General features: G+C 41.2%; 1 protein-coding gene across 5 annotated transcripts in view; it reads right to left on the bottom strand.

The window, feature by feature from the left end:
* gramd4a (GRAM domain containing 4a) overlaps positions 1-13,496 on the bottom strand; it is an 82,917-nt gene that overhangs the window by 18,671 nt on the left and 50,750 nt on the right. For all 5 annotated transcript variants that reach the window (XM_051691570.1, XM_051691569.1, XM_051691571.1 and 2 more), the window contains one exon: positions 8,354-8,489. In XM_051691570.1, the coding sequence (XP_051547530.1) occupies positions 8,354-8,489 (136 nt within the window). The remainder of the gene's footprint in view (positions 1-8,353; positions 8,490-13,496) is intronic.

Below are 13,496 nucleotides of genomic sequence, written 5' to 3'. Positions count from 1 at the left end.
TTTGTTTCACTGGTGCCGAAACCCGGGATTAAGGGAGGAAGAACGCCGCCATGGATCCCTCATCTCTGGAGGACGTGGTCAAGACCCTCACCAGCATCCACCAGACACAGCATAAGGCCCTCCTCGAGCTGTGCACCGAGCAGGTGCAGCGATTCATTGCGCTCCTCCTGGCCCAAGCAGAGGACCGGCAGATATTCCTGAGCTTGCTGCACCAGGAAGGTGCTGCCGCCGCGACCCCAGACCCCGTGAATGCCCCGCCCCAAGTTCCACTAATCAAGATGGGCCCCCTAGACGATCCGGCGGCCTACTTGGAGCTCTTTGAATGGACAGCGGGGGTATGCAGATGGCCGAGCACCCAGTGTGCGGTCCGGTTAATTCCACTGTTGTCCGGGGAAGCCCAACTCGCGGCTCAGCAGTTACCAGTGGAGAACCTCCTGGTGTATGCTGACTTGAGAAAAGCCATCCTACAAAGGGTCGGCTGGACCCCCGAGTAGCAGTGCCAGCACTTTCGCTCCCTGACCATTGGCGAGCACGGCCACCCGATCTTCTTTGCCCAACAGCTCTGGGACGCTGGAAGTGATTGCTGGCTGAGCAACGTGACATCGGAGCCATCTTCGATCTGGTGGTACTGGAGCAGTTCATCGCTCGACTTCCGAGAGGGACGGCGGAGTGGGTCCAGTGCCACCACCCCGCGTCACTCCAAACGGCAATCCAGTTGGTAGAGGACCACATGGCAGCGTATTCGGAAGCCGGCGAGCCTCGAGACCCTTCTCTTTCTCTCGTTCTCCTGTCTTCCCTCCTCCCCCTGCTTTCCATCCTGTTCCTGCTCCCCGGCTCCTAGACTCCAAGGTTTGCACTACCTGCTGGTTTCCCCTGTCCCTCTCCGCTCTCACTCCCAGGATGGTGGACCCGCTGTCACGGGTGCAGGCGTGGAGCCTGGGCTGGTCTTTTGGAGCTGCGGGGAGCAGCCTGGTGACGGAGGTGGGGACATTGATTCGGGTCCCTTGAAGCGCTGCAGGCCACCCCCAATCGAGCTGGGACATACCACATACCTGTGAGTATTAAGGGGGGTACATACCAGGCAGCCAAACCTCCATCCATCAATTCCTGGTTCAAGACGAGGCTTTGGGGGTTAGTTACATGGTAAAGGTAAGGTGTGTGCATGCGGATATCCACGATTATCATATAATGACCGTGACGATTCAATTTCGGGGACAAAAGCATAGTGTCGAGGCTGCGGTTAGTTCATGCCTCACCCATCCGCTAATTTTGGGCACGAATTGGCTAGCGTTTTCCACTGGAAATTTGTGTGGTTGGGTCCTGTAACAGAGTGTTTTTCGGTGTGGGATTTGTGATGCGCTGGCTGGGGAGGCAGAGCCGGGGCCATCTACTTCAGTTCCACATCAAGATGACGTAAGGGAGGGAGAAGTCTCGGCTTCCCCAGCCTTTAGAGGATTTCCTGCAGGGTATTTCCCTCTGGAACAGACGCGGTGCTTACGAGACTCTTAAGCATGCCTTCGACCAAGTGAGAGTGATTGATGGTCACTATCTTCAGCCAGACACTGCACGCGCCTATCCGTATTTTTCTATTATAAATGACCGTTGTATCGAGTGATGCAGGACACTCAGACAAAGGAAGATACGACCCAGTTATAGATACCAAGGAACCGTCGAGAAATGTTATTCCAGATGGCTCATTATAATCCGATGGTGGGTCACTTAGGGCAGGAAAAGACACTGAAACATCTAATGGCTTGTTTCTATTGGTCGGGCATTTGCGGAGATGTTTGCATATGGTGTGCGGCACGCCACGAATGTTAGCTGGTGAATCCGTCGGTCACCCTAAGAGCACCTTTGCGCACCCTTCCTTTGATCGAGGTCCCCTTTGATAGAACTGGCATGGACCTTGCTGGGCCATTAGAGTGAACAGCATGCAGGCATCGCTTTGTTGTGTTTGGTTCTGGTGGACTACGCAATGCGATATCTGGAAGCAGTGCCTCTGCGCAACATCTCAGCACGTAGTGTTGCGGAGGCACTCTTCGAAATTATTTCCCGAGTGGGGATTCCAAAAGCAATCCTCACTGATCAAGGATGAACCTCATAAAATACCATATCGAAGCAACCCCAGGGGTAGTGGTATGCAGTCATCCCTACTGATTACCTGAGCACACAAAAAAAGTGATTCGAGAAGAATTAGAAGCCATGCTTGATATGGGAGTAATAGAAGAATCCAACAGTGACTGGGCCAGCCCGGCAGTGCTGGTTCCGAAGAGTGACAGCTCGGCGCGGTTCTGTGTGGATTATTGAAAGGTCAATGCTGTGTCTAAATTTGACGCGTACCCAATGCCTCGTATTGACGAACTGTGAACTTTGTTACACACACACTTAATCAATCTCTTCAGAGACAGATAGATGAACTTCATTGATCCCTGAGGGGAAATTCAGGAGAAATGGACTGAACAGCACCATGTATAATTAAGAAAGTTACAGAGCCAGATTTCCTGCTTAACAGGTGTCTTTAAGACCAAGCCTATACAATTTAGAGGGGGTCCAATAGAACCGATGTAAAATCTTGAATTGTATAAGGCACACCCTTGCATCTCTCGATGCAGTTTTTATGTTTTTTGAAAATCCTAGCCCATCCAATTCCAGGTTTAAATCTTTCTCCCATAATCTCTTGAGAGTGGTTGAGACTCCGTCCCCCAGACTCTGAATTAATAAGGTGTAATACACTGATGCTTCATGGCCCTTTCCAAAAGCAGAAATCACCTCTCCTAGACTATCTGCTGCTTTAGAGGGGTGTATGCTATTCCCAAAAATAGTACAGAGCAAGTGGCATAACTGAAGATACCTAAAAAACTGAGATCTGGGGATCCCAAAATATTGAACCAAATTTTCAAAGGATCTCATCACACCGCTCTCATAAAGATCACATAGTGAATTAACCCCCCTCGCAATCCACTCTGACCAATAATAAGGGGACTTATTAATGCATAGTTTTGGGTTTAGCCATAGGCTCGAGGCAACATTTAGATAAATATCTGAATTAAACACTCTGGAGACTTTTGAACATACTAAGTGCAAATGTGAAATAATGGGGTGTGATTTAACTTCTCTATTTAGTTTGATGGAAAGGCTTTGCAATGGCAAAATAGGGGCAAGAAGTTCTTGTTCAATGCAGAACCAGGGAGGGGGTCTTTCAGGTGGAAGTGACCAATGAGCCAAATGTCTGAGACCGAATGCATAATAATAAAACAAAATCTTGGGTAGGCCTAGCCCACCTTTGTCAATTGGCCTATGTAACTTATTGAAATGTAAACTGGGGCGCTTACCACTCCAAATGAAAGACTTCGCTATGCTCTCAAATTGCTTGAAATAAGAGAGGGGGGCATCTACCAGGAGAGACTGTAGCAAGTAGTTAAATTTTGGAATAGAGTTCATTTTAATAACACTAACCTTCCCAATCATCGCTCGAAAATTTTTTATTAAAGGGTCAAAATTAACTCTGACTAAATCAGACAAATTTGTTGGGAATAAAAGTGCCCAAATACTTAATGCCCTGTTTGGGCCACTGGAAGGCGCCTGGCTGGAAGGCCATTACTGGACAGTACGCTGTCAAAGCCAAAGCTTCGGATTTAGACCAGTTGACTTTTTTATCCTGAGAATTTGGAAAAGGAATGAATAATTCTGTGGAGGCAAGGCATAGATTTAGTAGGGTCAGAGATGAATAATAACATATCATCTGCATAAAGCATAAGCTTATGCGCCACGCCTCCCGCCATCACCCCTGGAAAATCATCCTCCTTTCTTATCGTGGCTGCTAATGGTTCCAGGGCAAGACAGAACAATAATGGGGAAAGAGGGCAACCCTGACGGGTGCCCCTATCCAGAGTAAAATTATCTGAAATTAATCCATTTGTTTGTACCGCTGCTACAGGGTGTCTATAAAGTAACTTGATCCAACCAATAAACATACTCCCGAACCCATACATTCCCAAAATCTTAAAAAGATAATCCCATTCTACCATATCAAACGCCTTTTCGGCATCAAGTGAGATGGCAGCGACCGGAGTCTGATCATTCGCCACTGACCACATGATATTGATGAAACGCCTAATATTATCAGAAGAGCAACGACCCCGAATAAACCCCACCTGATCTATATGTATAAGAGATGTCATAACTTTACTTAATCGGTTAGCCAAAAGTTTTGCCAACATTTTTACATCTAGCTGGACCAGGGAAATTGGATGGTAACTTTTACACTCATTTGGATCTTTGTCTTAAGAATCAGACTGATCCGGGCTTGTGTCATAGTTGGCGGAAGCTTCCCATTCTTTAATGATTCAGAATAAACTTCTAACAAAAGTGGAGCCAGTTCTGTAGCATAAGATCTAAAAAATTCAGCAGCAAGACCATCTGGCCCCAGAGCCTTGCCTGTAGGTAAGGACTTAATTACCTCGTCAAGTTCCTCCAAGGTTATCTCAGAATCAAGAGTGTTTTTTTGCTCTTCGTCAGTTTAGGGAGTTCTAATGGTTCCACAAAGTTTCTAATATCTTCATCAGCAGACGAAGACGTGGAAATATAGAGCTCAAGATAAAATTCTGTAAACCCGTTTTTAATATCAATGGCTGAGGTAAATATTTCACCACCAGCAGATTTCACTGAGGGAATGGTAGAAAAAGACTCTCTCTGCTTTATATATCTAGCCAAAAGCTTCCCTGCTTTGTCCCCTGACTCAAAGTATGACTGTCTTGCCCTGAACAACCAAAACTCCACTTTCCACGACAAAATAGTATTAAATCTGTATTTCAATCAGGTAAATTCTCTGAGACCATCAGACGATATTCGGCGCTTCAGCTCTGCCTCGGCACTTTTAATATTTCCTTCCAACTCCATGAGTTCTCATGCTTTGGATTTTTTGGTGAATGAGGCATACTGTATGATCCTACCCCTAAGAACAGCCTTAAGTGCCTCCCAAGCCATGCCCACAGAAGATCCTGAGGACCAGTTGGTCTCCATATAGACATTGATTTCAGTCTTTAACATTTGTTGGAAATCAGGATTTTGCAAAGGGATACATTAAAGCGCCAACTATATAATTTCTTTTTCTCTGTATGTGGCAACATCTCTAAGTTCACCAGGGCATGATCTGAGACTAAAATGTTTCCAATTGAGCAATCCACAACAGATGAAATGAGGGATTTAGATATAAAAAAAAAATCTAGAGTAAATCTTATGAACTGATGAAAAAAATGTATAATCACTACTAGATGGGTTCAAAAGTCACCAGATATCTGCAAGACTCAACATTTTTACACATCCTGTGAAGTGTCAGTGTTGCTCTAGGGGGCTTGCACACATGCTTCACTTTGATCAAGGACTGAGTCCATCAAAAGATTAAAGTCTCCTCCCAATATTATCTCATGAGGGGTGCCAGCAGCTTGCAACATCCCATCAAGATCTATAAAAAAGCCCTGATCATCAGCGTTAGGTGCGTATATATTAGCCAAAATCAACCTTTGCCCCTGAATTTCTCCTAAAACAACAATGACTCTTCCTAATTTATCTTTAATCTGTTTGAGACATTTGAATTGTAGATGCTTATTTATCATTGTAATGACTCCCCTGCTCTTACTTGAACTAACACTAAAGAAAACATGTCCACCCCATATTACCAAATTTTTCAGCTTCCTGTGGGGAAAGATGTTTCTTGAAGAAACACAATATCATATTTCTTATGTTTAAGAAAAGAAATAACCTTCCTTCTTTTTATAGGGTGCCCCAACCCATTCACATTCCATGTGGAGAGAGACAACTTATTCATATTAACATTTCACATATTGATATAATAAAAAAAATAAAAAACAAGATTACATAGACCACATTCCCATTAATGCAACAATCAAACCCCAAACTTCCCCCCGAACAAAACAAACAGAAAAAAGAAAAACGTGCGCATTAACCCGACAGCGCCAACCGGCGTCAATCCCTCAAAACTCAACGAGAACCCCCGTGACAACTTTGCCATCGGATTATTCAAGTCCGGTGTTTCTGCATAAATTTTGTGAGGCAAAATTACATAACAGAAAATACTTTGTAAAACAGACCCCAGCCAACAGGCAAAATAACAGAAAAAAAACATGTAGATTCATTCACAGAACTGTCTCGAAGGTGTGTTCCTCCACAAAACAAACTCCAGCTGATATTAAGCCATTCAGTTTCCTCGGACAGACAAATAATTGTTCAGTGAGCCGGCTGTTATGAGTGCAGCAGACGACGTAATCATTCTACTGTCCCTTAAAAATACTCCACAAAAACAAACTCCAGCCAACAGGAGGCATATGCACAAAGAACGAACATATTTATCCACAACTGTCCCAAAGTAGTGTAATTCCACAAAACAAGCTCCAGCCGCTAGGTGGAGCCAGCACGAAAAACAAAACCTCGGATGATCAAGAGCCGAACTAACTCAGAGGCCGCGCAAAAAAAAAACGTAAAAAAAAAAAAAACTTCAACTTTATAAAAGACGTCCTTTATGTGAGCATGTAGATATTTTGCGGTCATCCATAGTGTCCATTCTCGATCTGGCCGGGAACTTCAGTGTAAAAAAGATCTTCCGTCAATGCAAAAGTTTCTTGGAGTCATGCCATAAAACAAACTCCAGCCACTAGGCGGAGCCAACGCAAAAAGAAACAAAAATGGCACCCAGCTTTCTCAGATAAAAGAGTTCCTCAACCGCGAGGCAGTCCACTAATAAAAGAAACATTACTCCAATGTATTTAAGATGGAGAGTGCCTGTTTTGGACATGTAAATACTTTGCGACCATTCTTCGTTTCTATTCTCAGTTTGGCCGGGAACATCAGTGCAAAAGCTATCTTCTGTTGGTGTAAGAGTTTCTTGCATTCCCAGAACCGATCGCGTTTCTCTCTTGTCGAATTCGTAAAGTCCGGGAACAAGAAAATACTGTGGTTCTTCCAAGAAAGATTTCCTTTGCTCCTCTCCTGGCGCAACACGAGATCTTTATCGGATGATTTCAGAAATTTGGCCAGAATCGTTCGGGGCCTGTCTCCCTCAGCAGATCTGCGAGCTCGCTCGATTTCCAGTTTATGGCCTGTTATGTCGAGCAGACTCGGGAAGAGCTCCTCCAGGTATTTCACCATATCTCTGCCCTCTTCATGCTAAGGAATTCCAACAATTCGTATGTTATTCCTCCGGCTCATATTTTCGAAATATTCATGTTTTCCTGAAATTAATTCCAAATCTGTTATGGACACGGGTGGATTAGTGGATAATTCCCTTTCCGATGTCTCAAGATAATCGATCTGTCTTTCAACTTGTGTCACTCTTGTAAACAACTCAGAGAATTTTGTTTCCATCGCCGTAATCAATTGACGTATTACAGCGAGATCCTCCAAGTCAGCAACAACCTTCGTCAGCATTACCGAGATGTTGGACAGTTGACGCTGAATTTCTTCTCTCGACGTGCCATCCAAATCGAGTCCTCAGCTCGCAGAGCCGCCAGAGGCCTCAGCTTGAACACGTAAGTGTCTTTTAATGTCTCCAGAGTCTGATGATTTTGACTTTGCCATGTTTACCTCAAAGAGCAAGTATGTAACTGGGTGAATCAAATCTCACCAGATTATAACATGAAAATCATTAAAAAACTAGCAAAGTTCGCAGAGCTTCTGTGCTTCTCACATGGCGTCACGTGAACTCCAGCAGAAAGTAACATTAATCTTTAACAACGCTCCCAAACTAAATAGCAGGCACAACAGTGGCACTACAGTGTGGGCCGCCATCTTGATTGTTTTGGGTTGGATGGATCACATGACTGTCACATGACAACAAATACGTCAACGTTTTCAGATATCTCAGTTTTCCCTGTCCACACTACAAGCGAAGACGCTATTTTCACATTTAAAAAGCTCAGTTTTCGCTGGACAAAAGCACCATCTCAGTGTGGACGGAAGGCCAAAACAGAGAAAAATATGTGTTTTCAAATGAAAAACGTATTAGTGTAATCCATTTTCTTTTGAAAACTTTGTTTTCAGTTTCATAATGTAATCGATTTTCAGTGGATGTGCTGATGGAGGTTTTATAAATGTTCTGTTTTTGGTGGAGGAAAACATAGTGCAATTAATGCGTTTTCAAACAAAACTTTACGAGAGTGGATGTGGCCTTAAAAACATGGTGCTCTCTGAAAACACTGAAAAACATTGAGACAGCACAACATTCAAAGTTCATCTGGCACATTTACATAGAAAAACTATGAAAAACAATGCAAATGGATGCAAAAACCTTGTGTATGAACAGCCCCTAAGAGTTCGCTGGTGATCTTTCTGCACTGACCTTTTAGCACTTAGCGGCTCCTCAGCCTCGACTGTGTTCTCTTCGGGTTGGAAGCGGAAGTCTTCAATATAAACCCCAAATCGATCGTACAGCCAGCTCTGCAGTCGCGAACACACTGTCTCCTTCTGCTGTTTGTCTATAGAAAGAGAAATCAGGGCTACTCAACTTTGGAAATTTCAGGGACTACAAAGCAGAATCTCTTTAGCTTCAAGTGATACACTTCTTATATTTATTAGTAATTCTTCTATAATATGAGGCAGGTAGAACATGTGTGGTGTGCAGTGTGACCAATATCACCAAATGAGTAATTTTTACTGTAATAGTAATTACCCTATTTAGTTTATCAACCCCAAACAATCCCAACATATAAAAACCCCAATTCTGAAAAAGTTGGGACAGTATGGAAAATGCTAATAAAAACAAAAAAGGAGGAGTGATTAGTAAATTCTATTTACCATGTGCTATTATGCAAGCACTGCAACAACACATTATTTGATGTTTTACCTTACCATTTAACTTTAGTTGTTTTTCTTTGTGTGTGTGTATGTGTTTATATAGACTCATTTCAACTGAGATGATTGCAACAAGCTCCAAAAAAGTTGGGTCAGTTGAGTGTTTACCACTGTGTAACATTACTATTTCTTCTAATAACACTTATTAAGTGTTTGGGCACTGAAGGCACAAGTTTTTATGTTTTTATTTAGCAAACTGAATTTTTCCCCATTTAACCATTATGCAGGTCTTCAGCTGCGCAAATGTACGGGGCCTTCGTTGCCATATTCTGTGCTTCATAATCCACCACATGTTCCCAGTTGGAGACAGTTCAGGACTGCAGGCATGCCAATCAAGCTCCGCACCGTTAGCTTATGCAGCCATACACTTGTTATCCGGGCAGTGTGTGGTTAGGCGTTTGCTTTGCTGCAAATCCACTTCTGAATGTGCGTAATGTCCAATCCCTCAGACGTCACTGTCTTAAAAAATATAATTAATCTGCAATGGATTCCATGACATGTGCTTGGGAATACTTCGGTAAAACTTTGCCAGTCAACACCATTCACCACTGCATCTACAGATGCATGTTAAGGTTCTATTATGCAAAGGAGAAGCCATACATCAACACTGTCCAGAATCAAAACAGTGGAGTTGTGTTTTGTTGTCCAACGAGTCCACATTTCAAATAGTTTTGGAAAAAACAGCTGTCGTATTCTCTGGGCCAAAGAGGAAGTTGTTATCAGTGTCAGGTCCAAAAGTCAGTGACTGTCATGGTATTGGGTGTGTCTGTGCCCATGGCATGGGTAACTTAAAAAAAATATATAAAACATTTCACAAGGTAAAACATCAAATAATGTGTTGTTGTTGTGTTAATATAGCACAGGGTGAATCAAATTTACAAATCCCTCCTTTTTGGTTTTATTAGCATCTCCATACTGTCCCAACTTTTTGGAATTGGGGTTGTATTACATAATGTAATAATGCCTTTTTTTAATTTTATTTTTTTATAATACGGCGAGAGAGAGAGAGAGAGAGAGAGAGAGAGAGAGACAGACATTTACTGTATGCTCCACATTCTCATTTCCTGCCGCACACTAAAGAGGTTGGCCTGGCCTAGATGGTCTACAAATTTAGAAAAGTGACTAAAATAACTGCGGAAATTTTCCTGATGCATCTAGATATGCCTCAATACAGGTTTACAGTCACAGTGGCCACATTAACTTTCTGAAAAACAACAGACAAAAGCACCAATCAAATAGTGTAGGTGGATGTAAAAATAATGAAGTATCATTGCAAAGATCTGGCTCAGTTGCACTGATTTTATGCCACTTTTCTGGCAGCATTTAAAAGAAAGGATTTCACACACTACAGCTCTGTACCAAAAACTAGTGTGCTGCCTTGCTGTCTACTGGCTACAAAAGCAGCATCCTCAAGTCTCCGATACATTCACGGCGAAGTTCTTCTTCATTCCTTGCTAAGAGCTAGAAAGAATGTCGAAACAGCTGAGCAACGGTATACTGTTTGTGAACATTTGAACACCACCCACATTGCTGGGGCTGGTGTTTAAAGGAGCATTTCAACTTGAGACACACACTGTCCTGTCAACAGACTACATGTAAAACAGTAACTAACATGACATTAAATGAGATACTAATTACTTCATTTATTATACTATGCATGGAATTCACATGAGATGAGTAAAAAAAAAACCTTGTTGACAATTTAAAGTAATACACATGCAGTAGACAATGTGTAATTTGTCATGTTTACATTCTGCATTCATGGCGCTAATGCTAATTCTAGTTGTATTGTATTGTATAGACAAGGGATGGTGCGATTATATGGTTTCACTATTAACCGCGATTAAAAAAAGTCACGGTTAATTTAACCACAAGCATTTAGAATCTATGGTTAAAACCATGAAATGCTTTATTTATAATAATTTAATAATTTTCTTTATTTATCACACATTATACATTTGCACATATACAGTGAAATTCTTCTTTTTCACATATCCCAGCTAGGCTGGGGTCAGAGTGCAGGGTCAGCCATGATACGGTGCCCCTGGAGCAGATAGGGTCAAGGGCCTTGCTCAAGGGCCCAACAGTGGCATCTTGGCGGTGCTGGGGCTTGAACCCCCGACCTTCTGATCAGTAACCCAGAGCCTTAACCGCTGAGGTACCACTGCCCCTAAAGGCATGGCAAAAATAATATATATAATGTATAAATATATAATATAAAAGAGTTCTTCATAAGATTTGTAAGCCTAAATGTGAAAACTCTTGTGCCTGTGTGGGTACTGGAGCTGTTGCTATGGGTACAGACAGTGGCCGCGTGGTGTTTAGCCAGGTACCGCGGACTGAACGTGAACTTAAAAACACGAACTACAAAATATAATTCTACCAGACTCATATCCACCAGAAAAAGCAACTTAAATCGGCTGTTAGGGAGCATTTAAATGACTGACTGAAAATGACGGATGTAAATTATGCAGACAGAAGTCATAGAAAGAAACACATCCTACAAATGGGACAGGATGCTCCACTATTCATCCAACAACAAACTAGTATGTTTAATATTTTTTAGCAGTGTTGATTTTAAAGTGATGAATTAAACATGCCACTTTTTGTAATGTTTAAGCGTGTATTTGTGTGTAGTTACTATCAGCGAGTGAACTTTGAAAAGTTGTGTCTTCGTCCTCTGTACAAATTAATCACGTTTAACAATAAATGTAAATTTGAGTCATTATCGGACTTTAAATTGCCTGCTGTGAGTAATGTTCCCATTATTATGGATAATCCGCAGGTTTATTTGTAAGGTGTTGTGGACAGTAATTTTATAGTCTGTTGCTGATTCTAGACAACGGATTGCTTTAATAAACTGTTGCAGAAGAAAAAAACTGATGGATGTCATGAACCCACAATAATCTTACATTTACACACTTTTGAAGCACATCACTGAGCTCGGGATGCTCATAAGCGGTGTCGTGCCCTAGATTGGAACGTCTCTTATTATGTACCTCCTATTTATTTTTTGTGTATTTATCAGTTTTCTTATTGTAGGGCTGCCTTTAGCCTCCACATATCCCCCAGAAATACAGCCACAAAGATGTTCAGTTGTTTTATGTTATGCATTTTTTGCATCAGTGCTATTGTATTATAAGAAAAATTGCAAATAATCGTAAAACCGGTTAACCGTGAATTTTTTCTCAGACGGTAATCTCACCGTAAAAAACTCACACGCAGCATCCCTAGTATAGACTTCTGTAGACTTAATAAAATAAAAATCACATGACATGGTCTTGAAAAAATTCTCTATGTGAATGATGGTACAGATGAAGGTAAGTTTGCACCCGCTCTGCAACTCTGCACTCCAGTGTGTTTATGTTGACTGATCTCAACTGAGAAGAAATCAACCGGAAAAAGATGTTGCGTCAAAGTAGGTGGAGCCACCAGCTCGGGATGACATGGACCAATGAAAATAAGAAGTTTAACAGACTTTACAAAGATGTTTAACAGCCAGTACAAAGTTTTCCAGAAAGTCCACTCTGACAAGCTGTTTTAAACCATTGCAATGAACTAAAAAACACCTTTTTTTGGCCAGATTTACTCAAAATGACGTCACACCCGTTCTTCGATTTTGATATATTGGGGCCTTAACTGATACAGAACCTCATAATGCTCTACATAGGTAGCAACTCCACACATCATAAACATACTGCTCCTCACAGAGTGTGATGTTAGCATGTTGCTAAGCTACCAAAGCATCAATCTATTAAGCATGAAAATATACAGTATATAGCACACACATTGGGTAAATGTGTCCATTTTTAATTGATTCAACATTTTCTATTATACTTTAATTTTATTTTATACTTTAATTTTATTTAGTATAATTATATTTCATTACATTTTTGGGTATTTAATGAAGTATATTTATAATCATAATTTCTCTAGACTTAAGCCCTATTCGGATGGGATTCATTTTCTAAACAACGTTTGAGTTACAATTATTATCACCCAACATCTGTGATTTCATGTACTGATTCGGACGGGACTAAAGATCTCTGTGTTTATTACAGAGGTGGGACTATCTGTTTTCTAGATGCGGGCGTTACAGAAAGTTGAACATATTGAATTAATTTAGGTGATAAACATAACTTATCTTGTAAACTTTATCTGTTTAAATGTAAAATTACTCATCATTTTAAAAATAAATTTTAAACAATTAATTATTTAATTCATGGATTTAATTTCATAACTATACTGTACATTATAAATTACGTATTATAAAAACCTCATTAAAATAAACTTTACATTTCATAGAGTTTATAGAAGTGGCTGCTTATAATAAACCTACTAAAATAAACAAGACTTATCTGTGAATTATATAACTATAACATTAAATAATTGAGCTGAGAAATTAAGGTATTTTACCTGACGCTGATTTTACAGTGGCCAGTCTGAGCAGTTTTAGCTATTTGGATTGTTGATTTTATTTTCTTATTTTTTGTCAGATGGCAAAAAAATCTACATCCATATTGAAAGGTGCACAGCAGGCAGAAGATTGCCAGTCTTCATGTAGTAGTTCATGTAGGTCAAAATACATGAGGAGAAGCCTTGTGAAAATTCAATATCAGCATTCACAGACA

This window comes from Myxocyprinus asiaticus, chromosome 47 (assembly GCF_019703515.2).
Source record: "Myxocyprinus asiaticus isolate MX2 ecotype Aquarium Trade chromosome 47, UBuf_Myxa_2, whole genome shotgun sequence".
In the NCBI taxonomy this organism is placed as follows: domain Eukaryota; kingdom Metazoa; phylum Chordata; class Actinopteri; order Cypriniformes; family Catostomidae; genus Myxocyprinus; species Myxocyprinus asiaticus.
The sequence above is the reverse complement of the archived record's forward strand: the minus strand, read 5'-3'. Positions and strand labels throughout refer to the sequence as shown.